Raw genomic sequence first — 20,172 nt, 5'->3', positions numbered from 1 at the left:
TGGACAATACAGAAACACTAATCATCAAGAATAAAACAAAACGAAAATAAGAGTAAACGAGAATAATAAACACGAGACAAATACAACGTAGAATACATGTTTTAATCTAAACAAATACATACGCAAAACCCTGGCATATGTTATAGCCTAACCTACTGTAGCAGTCAACCAAGTCGTTTAAAATAAGCAGTTGGGGAAAATCCGTTAAAAAAAAATCAAAAAGACAGCCTGAAAGAGTAGAAAAGGGCTTTGTTTTTTCGTTCGCCAACGCGTAAGTGGACTTCCGATCCTCGAGACTACTACCTTTAGTTTAAATTGTATATAAAACCCGGGGATTAATTTGTTGTTGATAAACTGGAGGCGGTGACGAATCAGATGGCGATTGGACATCCTCGTTCATAACCCTCCCTTTATAATTTCCCGAAGAGAGTCCGGGCTGTTAAACACAGAAAGACTCAGCCACCTCCACGTCGCCCTCACACATACACAGACAGACAGATAGCACCGCGCACTTTCATATGAGGATCCATAACTACAGCAGTGATTAGAGAAATAACAAAAACGAGGTTGTTTTGACTACTGACGTGAGAGGGTGTATTATGGATTTTTTATAATTATTCGCAAATCGAAGTACATACATTTTCCAACTGCAGTTCAATGCAAAAGCGAATGCTTTAGACCGGCGAGATTATTACGCATGTGCCCCAACAAGCAATAATAGGCTTGGTTGGGACTTTTGGAACACTTTTTTTCTTTTTAATAGCGTTCTTTCTTCTCTAAAATTGGCTCCCGTACAAACAGCCGCGTTGGATCCGTCGGCTTACTGCGAGACTCCGGTCTACAACCCGGATCTCTGCCCTAACATGATAGCCGCCCAGGCCAAGCTGGTGTACCACCTCAACAAATATTACCAGGAGAAATGCCAATCTCGGAAGGCGGCCATCTCCAAGACCATCCGGGAGGTGTGCAAGGTGGTGTCGGACGTCTTGAAGGAGGTGGAGGTGCAGGAGCCCCGCTTCATCAGCTCTCTCAACGAGATGGACAACCGCTTCGAGGGGCTAGAGGTCATCTCCCCCACAGAGTTCGAGGTGGTGCTCTACCTCAACCAGATGGGGGTATTTAACTTCGTGGATGATGGATCTCTGCCGGGCTGCGCCGTGCTCAAGCTGAGCGACGGCCGTAAGAGGAGCATGTCTCTCTGGGTAGAATTCATCACCGCCTCCGGCTACCTCTCTGCGCGCAAGATCCGCTCCAGATTTCAGACCCTAGTGGCGCAGGCCGTGGATAAATGCAGCTATAGAGATGTTGTCAAAATGGTGTCTGATACCAGCGAGGTGAAGTTACGCATCAGAGACAGATACATCGTTCAGATCACCCCGGCTTTCAAATGCACCGGGATCTGGCCCCGCAGCGCAGCGCACTGGCCCCTACCGCACATCCCCTGGCCGGGGCCCAATAGGGTAGCCGAAGTAAAGGCCGAGGGATTCAACCTCCTCTCTAAAGAGTGCTACTCGTTGAACGGAAAACAAAGTTCGGCAGAGAGCGACGCCTGGGTCCTGCAGTTCGGCGAGGCCGAGAACCGCCTACTCCTGGGAGGCTGCAGGAAGAAATGTCTGTCGGTCCTCAAAACGTTACGAGACCGGCACCTTGAGCTGCCTGGGACGCCCCTCAACAACTACCACATGAAAACTCTGGTTTCTTATGAGTGTGAAAAACATCCACGGGAGTCTGACTGGGACGAGAACAACCTCGGGGACCGTTTGAACGGGATTCTATTGCAGCTTATTTCGTGTTTGCAGTGCAGGAGGTGTCCCCATTACTTCCTGCCTAATCTAGATCTGTTCCAGGGGAAACCTCATTCTGCTCTAGAAAATGCAGCCAAACAGACCTGGCGACTTGCGAGAGAGATTCTGACCAACCCCAAAAGCTTGGAGAAACTCTGAGGTAAATGTGTGTTATAGTAAAGGAGGGTCAGTGAGAGGCCTGGTGTTGTATCAAAGGACTATGGACAGAAATGGTCACTGTGCCTCTGTTTAATTCACGGTCTTGTAAAATGTGACTATCCTCTGACGAGGAAGAAGTTTACTCTGATATCATTTTTATGACCAACAGTCAAATATGACCCTTCTCTTAATTCTATTATGTGATTTAGGAGCAAATTGTACCATCAATCCACATTCAAGGTTAGGTTTAATTTCAGTATTAATCTTTCGTTATTTCTCTCTATGCCCACGGTTGTCTAAATCGTTTATTAGCTTAAATGCTTTAAAATAAAGCCCCCATACAAGCCTTGAGTAAATATTTATACTGTAAATACATTCATAGGTTGTGATTCCAGTGGTCTGAAATTGTGAATGTTGTTCTGTGACATGTAAACTTAGGAGTTCAATTACACCATTTAAAGTAAAACGTTTTTTTTTTATCTGGTAGAAAATACATTCATTTAGTACATTAATTTCAGTAACAGTCTGCTGTATCTGTTGTCAGTGGACATTTTCTCATTTTAAAAGTTTACATTTTGATGGTACTATTTGTTACATTTAAAAAAAAAACATTCCATAAACGTACTTGAATTCTTATTTAAAGTATACTCGATACTTTTTTGTTTGTACCTTGCTTACATGATAAAACATGAAAATAAGAAAATATATATAAATGCAGCCTAATTGAGAAGAAAAAATGCACTTGAAATACACTGGATTATAACATGATCTGATCTGATTTTTCATTCCTGTCTCTGATTTAATTTAAAGAGTTAGCCTAATAAAAAATAGCTATGTAATATTTGTGTCCCAATCATGATTAAGTAAATGTATAACTTGTATTTTTTCATATATAGGCCATATTTATTGTATGCATCATACATGGGTATTTTTTAAGCCTAGTGTTTAACCCGTTTTAAATTAGGCAAATATAGTTTGTCTTTTCTCTATTAATTATGGCTATAAGCCTATTGTATCTATCAGGTTGTCTACGTTATAATAATAGGCTGTCTATTTAAAAGCTTTTTATAGGCGTAATGTTGTTGGAAAAAAACAAATGTATGAGAGGTACGGTTGGGGTTAGACATTAGGCCTATATTTCTAATATACAGTGGACACGAATAATGCGCAAAACAGGTGTTTTGAACGGGTAATTGTGTAAATGTCTAGGTTACAACGTTAGTATGCGCCCAATAGTGCTAGTAATTATCCCATGTCCATACACAGTCGCTATATTTATAAACAACGATAATATTGGTGTAAAATCGAAAAGACCTCGTAGGCTCTCGTTTGATGACATAGGTTTACAGGTTTTGAGGGGATCGGAATATCAATAAATGTGTCAAATGTTGTAGGCCCACAGGTCAGGTTCTCTCCAGAGGCCTGGGTAGGTTTAAGGCTCGCCTACATCTTGGAACTTCAAATGGCACAACGTTCCAATTGGACCATATATTTTAAAATGCTCCACAATCTCCTAATGGTTGAATTCTTAAACATGGGTGAATCTGAATAATTATTTTAATCTCTAAATCACATTTTGTGTCTTGTAAAAGAAAGGAACCTGGGGTCAATGCGGGCCCAGCCAAAACATGAACATGAATCAGTAAAGTGAACTTGAATGTGAACAAAAGCTTGTGCATATCAAACAGAAAGGGAAAGTGGCGATTGGACTTACCGTGGAGTCAAGCCGTTTGAAGGAGGGGTCATCCTCGTCCACTTCGAAATAGATCTCGGTCGTTGTGATGGAGAGCGTCCCTCGCGCCACTATTACTGGGGCCACCAGCTGGGCTGGGGTGCTGAGGACCACTGGGCCTATAATGCGTAATACACCGTGCATCAGATATAAGGACAAACAAAACATGGTCTTTAAAAATTCCTAACAAATAATCGGATTTGTTTGTTTGGGAATTATTATCAAATTTGAGTCTACTTCGATTTAATCAGAGCACATATTGAGGCGATGTAATGTCTAGGATGCAAATTCTACAATTTCTTCTTAATTTGGGCACATGCACAGTTCTTAATTATCATGGTAACAAGTCTGTATTCAGTTTATTTTTTATTTTTTATGCAAACACGAATTACTCGTTCAGGTTGAATACAGAACACGGCTCCATTTTGGGTTGCACTCTGGAGGCTATAAAATAGGTTATTTTTAACCCATTCGCCATTCGGCCAATTCAACAAGCATATAGGCCTATATACATTCTAGGCTTACAAAACGATTTGAAGCTAATTTACACAAGTAATGACCAGTTTAACTATAGGCGCAACAGGGCCAGCAGTATGATACGGTCTATCAGAACTAAACCAGAGATGGAGGAGCGCTTGCCAATATGATGAATGTTCACTTATATATAACCTATAGGCTATTATTATGCATATTTGCATATTCATATTTTTCATAACAATTATTTCAGTTACTATAGCAACATCTGCGGCCTCTAAAAGAGAGACACAACACCACCCCAAAATTATTGTGACAATTTGCATAGCATCCTGAACGATTTTTTTTTAAACAGTTTCGAGGGAAAATAAAAGCTTTTGTATTTGTGCTGACGATATCCCTCCCTTCAGTATTCATTTACGATGGCTTTTTGATCCCTGGTCAGCTGATGGGATCACATGCTATATCTCTCTCTCTGTCTCCACCCGTCTTCCTCCCCATCTCCATCTCTCCTCCTGTCCTCTCTTCTCCCTCCATTCTCCATGTTCTATTTGGAGCAGTATCGCTGAGGCGCGTCAGATCCGCTGATTTGAAATGAAAGCTCTTGAAATTGGGATATTTATCGATCGCGTGAACTCCAAAGAGTCAGTTTAATGTCTCGTCAATCTTAATCCTGTGCTCCTCAGCCAATTATGCCTGATACTGTTGCGAGATTACAAGTGGATTTTGGTTTCAATTCCCTGGGCGCTCTTTCATTGTGCTCACGGAGCGTTCAGGAATAGTGGAATCGGCTTTCCTACTCTTTCTCTCTGCCTGCCCTATAGCTGTCTGTAATAAACTCTCTGCCTGTATTAAACGGATTTTATCTGATTACACAATCACCGTTAAATATGTGCTTTACAAGCTGCAGTAAGAACCCGGGTCTAATAACTTATTATTTATTGTTTGCCTATGAGAACATATGTCCCTAACATTCCTCACAGCATATTCATGAATAGATACTACAAAATACACTGATATATAATGTATAGCCTACAATATAGGCATCCGTGTACATATAACGTAATATTATACAATGTAATTACTGCGTTGCTCTCACAGAACAGAAAGCAATGCTTTTGAACATGAAAAAAAACGTGATCAAAACATCACTGTCACTATTATTTATTAGCCGATGTAATTATCTTGTAATGACAGTTGTTCTTAATGTTGTTTCCACATTAAGATAAATATTAAACCTGCGCCATGTTAGGCTACATTTTAACCGAGAATTAGGCCGACGTCTCAATAAACGGGCAGATATTGTTTTATATTCGATGCTGCTTGCAAGAGATTCCCAGCAACCTAAAGGGTTTGTCTTTTTGCAACATAAACTCCCTATTCAAAGAACTCTAGTCTACTCCCCCTCAGAGAGCGCGCGAGAGAGAATAAAAAGACGTTGGAGGGTACAGAACCATTGTGTTGTGGCTTGAAGGGGCTCTGGCACATACAGAGACAATACAGCCTTAATCCACTGGATCCACCGCGCTACAGGGACGGGATTAAACTGTAATCCCTCTAGGTATACTCCATAATTAGGAGTTAGTACGATACGTTTACACGATACAGGTTTCCATATGCCAAAGGACTGGATTCTGATAATACTATAATGCTAGATTTTTGGAGCCTTTTTCTTAGAATTTCCTTTAAAAAAAGTTATAGTAGTAATAATAATAATATTTATACACACACACACACACACACACACACACACACGCACACGCACACGCACACGCACACGCACACGCACACGCACACGCACACACACCTTTGACTTGGATGGTCTTCAGAGTAATATTTCAGGAACATTTAAAAGTGTACATTGAGCAAATAATTCAATTTATAGCAACAATTATTCCAGTTATAATATTCTATTACATAGTTGCAGTTTCTTGGTGTTATTCTGTGTGTACTCTAGTCTTGCTGTCTATGGGGCTGGAAAAATGTTAAACAGTCTGGTCTGATGAAGACAGTCGCAGTGATGTCACTGCTGCACTGCTACACAGACACAAGGCATTCTGGGTAGTGTCATAATTAAAACAGCACTGTACATTCTCCCACAGTCCTGAATGCCCAACATTCCTCTCAAAGGCTTGAATAAGTCTAAGAATTCCCTAGATAGCGCACTATTTTTGACCAGGTCACAGGCCAATAGTGTGCTTTTAGGGACGCAACCTAAAACTGTTCCATTTCTTGTCAATAAAGATTAATTTCTTAAACATGTAAGGTAGACAGTGATATTATATGTAATTTATGGGGTTTTGTCTAAGTATTTATGACATTATTATCTTGCACTCATAAGGCAAATTATTACCCATGTAAGGGATACGATTATGCCAGAGAGAGAGAGAGAGAGATATATGAACTTCACTCGTTAGGGCATGATAATGCACCATTGAGAGAGTACAGAATGCCTGTTTTTGACTGGTCCATGCAAAGGTCTGTCAGTTAAGATCATTAATATCTCAACCAAAACAGTAAACAGCCACTATCTAAACACAACACCTCCCTCTTCCATCCTCTCCTCTCCTTGTATGATTTGGGTTACAGATGAGTAGACAAAAGGAGAGTGTTGATGCCAGTGAGAGCAGACGGTGTTGCCAGTGTTCAGGGGGAGTGAAACTAATCATGGGTTTGGTAACCACAGGGCAGGCTCTGCCCGCCCCAATAGCTCGCTGAGCCCAGGGTAAGCCATGCCTCCTCTGGCAGCAGACACTGGCCTGATGTTTGGTTGGCAGGAGAGAGAGAGGAGGAGGAGGAGAGAGATATAGGGGAGAGAGAGTGAGAGAAGGAGAAAGGCTGTCAACACACAGGGATGATCTCCCACTTAGACTGCTCAGGGCAGAGAGAGGTATAGTTTAGATATAGAGCACACAGGCTGTAGCATATAGATATAGAGCACATAGACAGAACACTACCTAATGTCCAGGACTTCCAAAAGATCAGTCTGAGATAGCGAGGGCTCCCCTTCTGGTCAGAATGTGAACATACCTTTAACTTTACCATGATGCAATAAAATATCATGTTTTTGAAGGGTTTTTGAATGGTTCCAAAAATAAATGTTTCGACCAACATTTTTAATAAGGTTGGAATTAATGTAGCTTTATAAAGAAAGGTTCATTTTTGACATCTCTGTTTTCATTGTAACTGGTCAAGTTTATTTGGATGGTGTATCTTCATATGGAAAGGCCAGTGCAGTCAAGAATGTGATTTCCTATGTTTTATATATATTTCCACACTACGAGGTTCTAACAATATTGTGCAATTGTGAAAATGATGATTTCAGTGTAAGAGCTGTTTGAAAAGACTGCCTGAACTTTCAGCCTATTTTGGTGGGATGGAGTTTTGGCCTGCCTGGTGATATATCCAAGTGGTACATTTGGGTGTGTTGATAAATTCGCTCTGTCTATCTACTCCGATTTCAGAGCACTCTCGTCTGAGTGTGCCAGAGCGCAGAATAATTGACGAATTTACGAACGCTCAACACCCATTGAATATGACCGGTGTCAGTAAACCTCTGAAAAAAAGCACAATTAAATTGTTAACCAGCAGCACAGTTACAGTCACCAATGCTCTGGATAACATGAAAAAAGCCTAACCAGCTCTGCTAGGATGAGAAAAATGGTCAGAGTGAGATGTTCTCTCATTTATGTCTGAAAGTAGCTAGCAAGCTAGCGAACTTCTTTTTATTTAAATTTCTTACCCCTTTTTCTCCCCAATTTCGTAGTATCCAATTGGTAGTTACAGTCTTGTCCCATCGCTGCAACTCCCGTACGGACTTTGGAGAGGCGAAGGTTGAGAGCCGTGCGTCCTCTGAAAAACAACCCAGCCAAGCCGCAATGCTTCCTGACACACTGCTCGCTTAACCCTGAAGCCAGCCGCACCAATGTGTCGGAAGAAACACCGTACACCTGGCGACCGTGTCAGCGTGCACTTGAGACCGGTCTGCCACAGGAGTCGCTAGTGCATGATGGGACAAGAACATCCCCGCCGGCCAAACCCTCCCCTAACCCGGACGCCGCCACACCATGGGTCTCCTGGTCACGGCCGTCTGCGACAGAGCCTGGACTCAAACCCAGGATCTCTAGTGGCACAGCTAGCACTGCGATGCAGTGCTTTAGACCACTGTGCCATTCGGGAGGTCAAGCTAGCTAACTTTAACCAGTTATTTCGGGAGCTTGACTGCCGTGGTGAGGCCAGAACGTTCTAATCAACCCTACTCCTCGGCCAGAGCATCCAGTGTGCGCTCTTAATGCTCCGAGAGTGAACCGCTCTGAATTTACATACGGACAATCTGACAAACGCCCAGAGTGCACTGAACACTCTCTGGCACACCAGAGTGAATTTACAAATGCACCCTTAGTTAATAGACTCATGAGGAAGAGCGTTCCAAACCTTTCTGCCAATAATAGCTAGTTTTACAATTTCCCCTTCCCACTCAGACCACTCACAGACATTCCGAGCAAAATTCTTGCTTGAGAAATTGCTCTTTGCCAAGAAGATCTTTTTGTTTCCTTTTGACCATACTAACTGATCACAGTAAGGTACTTGTTACACAGAAATTATTTTATATTGAGATAAAAACATCTGCATTGGACCTTTAAAAGGAAGTGCATTTAAAAATGTTATTTACCTGTTTTTTTAAAGACATTTCCACACTATGAATTCTAAATAGCACTCCGAAATTGTGAAAATTATGATAACGCCCTTTTTGTGTAAGAGCTGTTTGAAAGAACATACCTGGAATTCAGCCTGTTCAGGTGGGATAGAACTTTTGGGCCACATCATGTGAACTGATTATAATCGACCAATGACTGTTCATCTAGGTAAGGGGGTGGGCTCTAGACCATCCTATCCGCTCATCAAGGCAGTGTATGTAAATATCTTCACATTTGTATTCTAATGCCCATACGCGTTTTGGAGATATTTTCATTAAATAAACACAGAGTGATTAATTAGACATGCAGTGATGATTGAATTCATTTTTTTACACAGACTGCATTGGTGCTTTCAGGACAATACCGCCCCAGAGTCACTACTTAAAAGCCTGATCGTACCTCTTGAGATTCTGGACAGAAGCCGGTCATTGCATGTCTCTAAAGCTGTACCCACTTATATGGCAACATTGTAGATACAATAGTCTACCATTATAATTCACTGTGTCAGAATGCCAACATACCAGTAAACCATTATCTTTTAAAAGAAACAGCAGCTACAGTATATCATGCTTTCATGATTATTTTCTCAAATATCTCAGGAATCATTTTTCTCCTCTGAATTTTTTTTCTTCTTAGAAGGTCTGTGAGCATGACAGAGGAGGCACAGCAACCAGATTCTCCCTCAGTCCATTTGCTGCTTTATAATCCTTGTGATTGGAACATAGTAAACACTTCAGGAATTTATGATGGCTGCCAGGATCCGCTATTGTATTCCAGTAAAACGCTTGCATCAGGAATAATACCACCGCAGCACTTGCTGCTCTTATTTCAGGGACCAGTTGTTTGCAGCATTCCGGCAGTGTATCAGACCGTTGAACAGCTCCTCTTGATCTATATTCACAACCAGACTGAACTCTGGATATCTCTCCCCTGTGAGGCTGAGGCAATTATACCTAAAGCAGCAGAAAGCATAGTTCTGACTGGAGAGTTTGACCCACAAAGCTGGAGCCTGGTGCCATATGACCAGGAGGTGGGTTGGAAAACATTGAGAACATTGTGAGAACAGTAAGAGAACACTATGTTAAAAGTAAAACCCTATGAGAAAACTATGCGAACACGACGAGAACCCAACAAGAACCCGAAAAGAACACTACCAGAAAGGGAAGGGGATACCTAGTCAGTTGCACAACTGAATACATTCAACAAAAATGTGTCTTCTGCATTTAACCCACCCCCTCAGAATCAGAAATGTGCACGGGGGCTGCGTTAAACGGCGTCCACATTATTAGCACTCAGAGAGCTACCGACCACCCTTATGAGAACACAATGAAAATACTAGAACACTATATAGGGAACCAGAACCTGCTGCAGCTTGGCTACACTGCAGCCCAAGTCCATAGACACCACAGTTCCAATAACAATACTTACCTTGCGAGCCTGAAATGTGCACTACTCAATATTAGGAAGGAGTCCTTAAATGTTTTGTACACTCAAGAGAGCACCGGACACAGGCCATGCAAACTCAGTTGTTCACTGGAGGGAAACGGAAAAGGTGAGAAAGGGAACAGCTGGAAAGCCAGGGACCTGGAAGACATATGCAGATTCTGACTTAGGATGTAAATTGACTTTGTAGTCAGCAGGAGCAAACGCCAAACTGCTAGGGTGTACTGAGAGCGCGTGGAGATCCAAAACACGCTTGGCCGCCGACAAAGCCATGAGCAGGGCAGTCTCTACGGAAAGGACCTTCACAGACTCCAATGGTACAAACAGAGACTCACACAGAGCAAACTCTCTGGGCCAGCGGGGAGCCACCAGAATCAACAACAGACCCTCCTGATGGACCCTCTCCACAGTGGCCTGAAACAGGACCACCGGAGGAAACGCATAGAGCAGGGTCAGAGGCCAACTGAATGCGCTGTGCTGGGGTCAATCAACTTTCCTTGTGATACACTATGAACCCCAGAGACTGAATATGGGAAACGTAGCAGTGTGGAGCTCCGCCTGTTCCCTCAACTCCACTATGACCATCCAATCATCCAAGATAGGCCAATAATGGGATCCCCTGGCTACTCACCGGTGCCAAAGCCGCCTCCACCACCATAGAAAATGCTCTGGGGCGACAGGGAGTGCCCGAAAAGCAAGACCAGAAACTTGTAGACCACACCCTCGAAATGAAACCTCTGAAACGTTCTGTGGAGAGGATGTATAGTCACATGAACATACGCATCCTTTAGATCTACGGATGCGAACCACTGCAATAGCCGGTGAAGTTTAAGCATTTCAAACTTGCAAATGTTGAGGTGCTTGTTTAAAACATAAATCCTGCTTGGGCCCCCCATACAATAAGGTATGTGCGCGCACTACGGATAAAAGTGTTTGCTTAATTGCATATATTATTATTATATTACACGTTTCACTGTCGCTATGGCAGCTGTATGAAGCTCTCTTGCCTGCCTGGCACGTTTCAGGTAAAACCTCCAAGCCTCCAAGTTAAAATTCAGTTTAAATGTCATTATTTCTTTTCTGGACATTCGGACATCATGTCATGGAACAGCTCTTATTAACCCTTTTCCTATATAGTGCACACTTTTGACAAGATAGCTACGGGCCCTGGTTGACCAGATAGCTACGGGCATTGGTTGACCAGATAGCTACGGGCCTTGGTTGACCAGATAGCTACGGGCCTTGGTTGACCAGATAGCTACGGGCCCTGGTTGACCAGATAGCTGGTTGACCAGATAGCAACGGGCCCTGGTTGACCAGATAGCAACGGGCCCTGGTTGACCAGATAGCAACGGGCCCTGGTTGACCAGATAGCAACGGGCCCTGGTTGACCAGATAGCTACGGGCCCTGGTTGACCAGATAGCTACGGGCCCTGGTTGACCAGATAGCTACGGGCCCTGGTTGACCAGATCGCTACGGGCCCTGGTTGACCAGATCGCTACGGGCCCTGGTTGACCAGATAGCTACGGGCCCTGGTTGACCAGATAGCTACGGGCCCTGGTTGACCAGATAGCTACGGGCCCTGGTTGACCAGATAGCTACGGGCCCTGGTTGACCAGATAGCTACGGGCCCTGGTTGACCAGATAGCTACGGGCCCTGGTTGACCAGATAGCTACGGGCCCTGGTTGACCAGATAGCTACGGACCCTGGTTGACCAGATAGCTACGGGCCTTGGTTGACCAGATTGCTACGGGCCCTGGTTGACCAGATAGCTACGGGCCTTGGTTGACCAGATAGCTACGGGCCTTGGTTGACCAGATAGCTACGGGCCTTGGTTGACCAGATAGCTACGGGCCTTGGTTGACCAGATAGCTACGGGCCTTGGTTGACCAGATAGCTACGGGCCTTGGTTGACCAGATAGCTACGGGCCTTGGTTGACCAGATAGCTACGGGCCTTGGTTGACCAGATAGCTACGGGCCCTGGTTGACCAGATAGCTACGGGCCCTGGTTGACCAGATAGCTACGGGCCTTGGTTGACCAGATAGCTACGGGCCCTGGTTGACCAGATAGCTACGGGCCCTGGTGACCAGATAGCTGACCAGATAGCTACGGGCCTTGGTTGACCAGATGGGGCCCTGGTGACCAGATAGCTACGGGCCTTGGTTGACCAGATAGATAGCTACGGCCCTGCCAGATAGCTGGGCCTTGACCAGATAGCTACGGGCCCTGGTTGACCAGATAGCTACGGGCCCTGGTTGACCAGATAGCTACGGGCCTTGGCTGACCAGATAGCTACGGGCCCTGGTTGACCAGATAGCTACGGGCCCTGGTTAAAAGTATTGCACTATCAAAAAGAATAGGGTGCAGTCCATGACTCAATGTTCTAATGAAAATAAAATGTCTAGATATCAAACAACCAACTCATGTGTTTTTATAACTAATTGTGATTTGTTTATTTACATATGTATTTCCACTGAGGAGGTTGATTCAAATGATTTTCATTCATTAGTTTGTTTTCATAGTCTGTTATAATCAGTAAGATCAGAGTGTTAATGTGGGTTAAATGTTCAGTCTGTCAGGTTAGGTAATGTTAGTTTAGTTAATGATTTTCTGGGCCATTTGGTATGTGCGTTCCAAATGGCACCGTATTTCACTACTCTTGACGAAAGCACTATGAGCCCTAGTCAAAAGTAGTGCACTAACTAGAGAATAGAGTGGCATTTGAAATGCAGCCATGTTCAGATTGATCATCCTTCCGGAATCAATTTAGATTTACTTGGACTGAGATGACGGACTGACCTCTGGAGACAAACAGGCGAGGAAGGAACAGCGCTAGAGGACCAAAACAACACAGAATAGAACCGACCGGTGGATTTCACACATACACAACCACACAGGAATTACACTTTCACCTGAACACCTTGGAAACACTGTCCAGATTCACTTACACTGGCAAAAACATAAACCATAACCCAAACATAGGACAAATATGTGCATCTGTGTTTGTGTATCTCACCAGCCAGGTTGTCCATCTCCTTCTCCTGCAGCAGACTGGCAGTGTCGTCGTCTCCATCCAACATCAGGTCCGTCTCTGGGCTCTGATTGGCTACTGCCTGGCTGCGGAACCCCTTCTTCGACTTGACCAACTCGTCCTCCTCGCTGTCTGGAGGGGGAGGGGAGGGGGGGACAGAAAGACAGAACAGTAGGAACAGTCAGTCAGAGAACAGTTAGAACAGGGGGTGGCGAGAGAGGACAGTCCGGCAGCAGTCAGAGAACAGTCAGGGAACAGCCCAACAACAGTCAGACAACAGTCATACAACAGCCCGACAGAAGTCAGAGAACAGTCAGAACAGTCAGGGAACAGTCAGATAACAGTCAGATAACAGTCAGGGAACAGCCCAACAACAGTCAGGGAACAGTCAGATAACAGAAAACAGCCAGGCAACCATCAGACAACATTTAGACAATAGTCAGACAGAACAGTCATACAACCAGAGAACAGTCAGACAGAACAGCCAGGAGACAGTCAGACAGCTAAACACCTCTCCCCTGAACCCCAAAGAGCAGATTCATATCAGTGTAGAAAGATAACGAGATTATAAATGCTTTCAAGTGTCACATCAGTGGAGCCAAATGGGAATCTGGTTTTGATAGATTCATAAAACGCATACCATAACATTTGGCGAGCTTCGGAAGTCTGGATTAACCACAGTACCCACAATCTCTACATGAAACGTCCAATGATGACTGACTTGGAGTAAAAAGCGGTGGACTGTAGTATTTCATAACTATTGACGTCAGAACCCACAGGAAACATATTAATACATTTAATACATTTCCAGCATCTAAACTGATAGGCTGTTTCAACATTTGTTATCAGACAAGGTAAACTATGAAACACTTTTGTTTTTAGAAAGTGGCAAAAGAGTGTTGAGGATATGTCTTCAGCTCAGAGTCGTTGGGGACTGTATCTGTCAGCTGCTCAGACAGAACCACACCGATCAGACAGATCAATTAAGAGGCTGATAACACCACCACATTTCATCATATAGGCATCCTGTAACAGAGATCTAGTGGAACAGGACCATCACTCTACAGCCTGTGTCCCACCTTACAGTAAATCCACACCATATAGTATGTACAGACTATACAGTACATCCACACCATACAGTATGTACAGACTATACAGTACATCCACACCATACAGACTATACAGTACATCCACACCATACAGACTATACAGTACATCCACACCATACAGACTATACAGTACATCCACACCATACAGACTATACAGTACATCCACACCATACAGACTATACAGTACATGCACACCATACAGACAATACAGTACATCCACACCATACAGACTATACAGTACATCCACACCATACAGACTATACAGTACATCCACACCATACAGACTACAGTATATCCACACCATACAGACTATACAGTACATCCACACCATACAGACTACAGTACATCCACACCATACAGACTATACAGTACATCCACACCATACAGACTATACAGTACATCCACACCATACAGACTATACAGTACATCCACACCATACAGACTATACAGTACATCCACACCATACAGACTATAAAGTACATCCACACCATACAGACTATACAGTACATCCACACCATACAGACAATACAGTACATCCACACCATACAGACAATACAGTATATCCACACCATACAGACTATACAGTACATCCACACCATACAGACTATACAGTACACCCACACCATACAGACTATACAGTACATCCACACCATACAGACTATACAGTACATCCACACCATACAGACTATACAGTACATCCACACCATACAGACTATACAGTACATCCACACCATACAGACAATACAGTATATCCACACCATACAGACTATACAGTACATCCACACCATACCGACTACAGTATATCCACACCATACAGACTACAGTATATCCACACCATACAGACTATACAGTACATCCACACCATACAGACTATACAGTACATCAACACCATACAGACTATACAGTACATCCACACCATACAGACTACAGTATATCCACACCATACATATAATACAGTACATCCACATCATACAGACTATACAGTACATCCACACCATACAGACTATACAGTACATCCACACCATACAGACTATACAGTACATCCACACCATACAGACTATAGAGTACATCCACACCATACAGACTATACAGTACATCCACACCATACAGACAATACAGTACATCCACACCATACAGACTATACAGTACATCCACACCATACAGACTATACAGTACATCCACACCATACAGACAATACAGTACATCCACACCATACAGACTACAGTATATCCACACCATACAGACTATACAGTACATCCACACCATACAGACTATACAGTACATCCTCACCATACAGACTATACAGTACATCCTCACCATACGTACAGAAAACAGTACAGCCACACCATACATTATGTACAGTACATCCACACCATACAGACAATACAGTACATCCACACCATACAGACTATACAGTATATCCACACCGTACAGACTATACAGTACATCCTCACCATACAGACTACAGTATATCCACACCATACAGACTATACAGTACATCCACACCATACAGACTATACAGTACATCCTCACCATACAGACTATACAGTACATGCACACCATACAGACAATACAGTACATCCACACCATACAGACTACAGTATATCCACACCATACAGACTACAGTATATCCACACCATACAGACTATACAGTACATCCTCACCATACAGACTATACAGTACATCCACACCATACAGACTATACAGTACAGACTATACAGTACATCCACCATACAGACAATACAGTACATCCACACCATACAGACTATACAGTACATCCTCACCATACAGAGTATACAGTACATCCTCACCATACAGACAATACAGTACATCCACACCATACAGACTATACAGTACATCCTCACCATACATTCAGAATACAGCACATCCACACCATACATTGAATGTATTAAGCTGCCTTCATCAAGTTGTCAGACCCAGCCCAACCCCATCCTCATCCCATCCCAACCCCATCCCAACCCTAGCTCTAGCCCAACCCAACCCCAGCACATACCAGCTCAACCCATCCACACCCCAACCCCATCTCCATCCCACCCCAACCCCAACCCCATCCCAACCCTAGCTCCATCCCAACCCTAGCTCCAGCCCAACCCAACCCCAGCACATACCAGCTCAACCCATCCACATCCCAACCCCATCCCCATCCCAGCCCAACCCCATCCACACCCCAACCCCATCTCAGCCCAACCCCATCCCCACCCCAACCCCATCCCAGCCCAACCCCATCCCAACCCTAGCTCCAGCCCAACCCAATCCCAGCACATACCAGCTCAACCCATCCACATCCCAACCCCATCCCAGCCCAACCCCATCCACACCCCAACCCCATCCACACCCCAACCCCATCCCAGCCCAGCCCAACCCCATCCCCACCCCAACCCCAACCCCATCCCCATCCCCATCCCCATCCCAGCCCAGCCCAACCCCATCCCAGCCCAACCCCATCCCAACCCTAGCTCCAGCCCAACCCAATCCCAGCACATACCAGCTCAACCCATCCACACCCCAACCCCATCCCCATCCCAGCTCAACCCCAACCCCAACCCCATCCACACCCCAACCCCATCCCCAGCACACGCCTGCCACACATCACTGCACAGAGATGCCTGTGAGGATTTGTCTCCTTTAAGGTCATACAATATCTGTGAGAAATTGGAGAAGGAACTCTGTGTAAGAAAAGCTTCAGAACATGTCCTGAGAAATGGGAGGTGTCCAAAACTCGTCTGCCATGTTTTCTCTCAGCGTGGCTCTCAGTACGCCTGGCGCTCCCAGAAGAAACAAGCACCGTGTCTTGAAGAGGTCTCCTGCAACTGTTGTCAGCACGACTACTGTTAAAAAACAACTTCCTGCTCTGTCTCTTGTCTGGAGAGCTTTCATCAGACACATGTGTAGCGTTTAACGCTGTGTAGCGTTAAAAGGCCAGAGCCATCCAGCAGCCAGCCAGAAGCCAGCCAGCCAGCAGCCAGCCAGCCAGCAGCCAGCCAGCAGCCAGCCAGCCAGCAGCCAGCCAGCCAGCAGCCAGCCAGCAGCCAGCAGCCAGCCAGCCATTTAGCATCAAAGAGACGAGTGAAACTTAAAACAGTGATTCAGTAAAGCGTCATTGCCCTGCATTGGGTCAATGAGGGGAAGCTGAGCAGAGGAGCTGAGTCTCTGATTGGCATGATTGAGCAGAGGACCTGAGTGGGAACTAGACTAAACAAATCATGCTGATTTCTACAGGCATGCCACCAACATCAATAAGAGAGAATTACTGAGAGCATGAGCTCCTGAGCAAAAATATAGAATTAGAGTTGATTAAATGTAGATAAACTTGAATTGTTTCACAAGGACTTACACATGATACTAACCTCAACATCAAAAGCTTCAATCCAATCACAATTTCATACCTCAAACCTTGATTTTGGCCAAAATGACTTCAATGGACTATTACTACCAAGGACTATCAAGAAAAAACCTCTAACAAACCAAAACCTGCAGAAGAATCACAGCGGAACCTGGAAATACTATCCAACACAAAACTGAATGAGTAATATAAGCTACTTCTGAATCCAAAAAGTAAAAGACAACAATCTCTAGGTCATTTTGTTGTATAAAGCTTCATAAATAAGAGTACTATGCTATCAAGCTGCTAGGAAAGAAACTGACCTGATCAATTAGTGCTGAAGTGTGAAGTGAGAGGTATGAAAACTCTTGAGCCTAACAATGGCAGGAGAGTTCCACAGCCCCTCCCCCCACCCCAAATTGGAGCCCCCATGGCTTATCCCTGTCCAGAGGTTATTTATTACAATACAGTACCCAATGGATATAAAAAATAACACTACACAGAATGAGTACAAAAAAAGCTCCTCAAGGACAATCCAGATACACTATTTGCTGACTTCTACAAAGAGGGGAAGGTAGGCAACTTCATTTTCCACACAGACCATCCCCTTGCATGGCACAATGCTATAAGAGCTCACTACCCCAATGTCAAGAGAGAGGGTATTGTCCCAGGGTGGAAACTTGGAATGATAGACATTGAGGAAATTGAAACAACCTCTGTCAACGTGTACAAGTCTGGGACAGTAATGGCACAGGGCATCCTCATGCAGTTCCAGTAGGACTTTTAGGGGTTCAAAGAGTGGGGGAGTGAAAAAACTTCTTCCACTTTCCCTAACGCACAATTGGTTGTCTCCACCCTGCTACCACAAAATGACTTTAACCTGCCAGTGGGTGAAATGCAAGCTTTTCCCAGGACTGTGCATCAAAACCTACTGTCTACCTGGCCCATCATTCCACCCTGGACTTGAACAGCCTTTACGACCAGGTCCACCTCTACAAGGCAGCAATTCCAACTTTTGCCAGGACCCAGCACCACACACAGGAGCAACAGAGCAATGGACACCCCGTTCAGACCAGTGAGACACCCTCCTAGACCTGGAAAGACCCCCTCCTGAAGGACCTGCACCGAGAGAACCCATGCCAAGAGGACCTACACCCAGACCACAGCATCACCAGCCGCACTCCAACCAGCTAAGACCACCCCAAGCAAACCCTGGCTCCCCCCCATATCAGACCTATGCCCCTTTTGCCCACCCCACTCCCCCCTCCCCTGCGGCAATGACCTCAACATGACAGCAGGACATATGCTCAGGCAGTGAGCAGAGCAACCGGCCCAACCCCCACTATTACACCCGCCCAAGCCCCATCCTGTGACCTAAGAGGTTTGTATCAGATGCTCAACATGCTCTGCTCACACCTACTGTAATGGTCTAGGCCTAAACCAAAAACAACAACACTAGGCACTATGGAACACAAAGCTTTTACTATCTCATCCTGGAATATACAAGGTCTGAGGTAATTTTGGCCTAAAGAGTAGGAACCTAGACTTCAAATACATTGGAAATACAGACATTTTCATCCTACAAGAAACATGGTATAAAGGAGACGGAACCCACTGGTTGCCCTCTAGGCTACAGAGAGCTGGTAGTCCCATCCACCAAACTACCAGGTGTGAAACAGGGAAGAGACTCAGTGGGTATGCTAATTTGCTATAGAGTAGACCTAACCCACTATTAAATTAGTCAAAACAGGAACATTTTACATCTGGCTAGAAATGAATAAGGAAATGATCTCAACAGAGAAAAATGTCCTCATGTGTGATACCTATATCCCCCCAATAGAATCCCCATACTTTAACAATGACAGCTTCCCCATCATAGGGTGAGAGATCAACAATTTACAGGCCCAGGGACATGTACTAGTCTGTGGGGATCTAAATGCGAAAACTGAACAAGAACCAGAACCTGACACCCTCAGCACACAGGGGGATAAACACCTACCTGCAGGTGACAGCATTCCCTCCCCCATATGCCCCCCTAGACACAACTACGACAACATAACCAACAAAAATGGGTCACAGCTCCTGCAGCTCTGTCGAACGCTGGGTATGTATATAGTCAATGGTAGGCTTCGAGGGGACTCCTATGGTAGGTACAAATGTAGCTAATTTCTTGGCAGTAGTACTGTAGACTACTTTATCACTGACCTCAACCCAGAGTCTCTTTGAGTGTTCAGTCAGCCCACTGACGCCCCTATCAGATCACAGCAAAATCACACTCTACATGAACAGAGCTTTCCTCAATCATGAGGCATCAAAGCCAAAGGAACGGAATAATATTAGGAAACTCTATAGTTGGAAGGAAAGTAGTGAGGAAATCTAGCAAAAAAACAATTAGG

General features: G+C 44.4%; 2 protein-coding genes across 3 annotated transcripts in view; one reads left to right on the top strand and one right to left on the bottom strand.

Moving 5' to 3' along the window:
• Positions 1–20,172, bottom strand: part of LOC118396139 (neurobeachin-like) — a 415,134-nt gene that overhangs the window by 125,275 nt on the left and 269,687 nt on the right. For both annotated transcript variants that reach the window (XM_052522064.1, XM_052522066.1), the window contains exons 41-42: positions 13,310–13,456; positions 3,658–3,794 (exon numbers count right to left, since the gene is read on the bottom strand). In XM_052522064.1, coding sequence (XP_052378024.1) covers positions 3,658–3,794; positions 13,310–13,456 — 284 coding nt within the window. The remainder of the gene's footprint in view (positions 1–3,657; positions 3,795–13,309; positions 13,457–20,172) is intronic.
• On the top strand, positions 136–3,622 carry LOC118377077 (putative nucleotidyltransferase MAB21L1). The gene has a single exon (XM_035763956.2). The coding sequence runs from the start codon at positions 864–866 to the stop codon at positions 1,941–1,943; it is 1,080 nt and encodes a 359-aa protein (XP_035619849.2). The 5' UTR covers positions 136–863; the 3' UTR covers positions 1,944–3,622.

This window comes from Oncorhynchus keta, chromosome 1 (genome assembly GCF_023373465.1).
Source record: "Oncorhynchus keta strain PuntledgeMale-10-30-2019 chromosome 1, Oket_V2, whole genome shotgun sequence".
NCBI lineage: Eukaryota > Metazoa > Chordata > Actinopteri > Salmoniformes > Salmonidae > Oncorhynchus > Oncorhynchus keta.
Note: the sequence above shows the minus strand (reverse complement) of the source record. Positions and strands in the feature narration are given on the sequence as shown.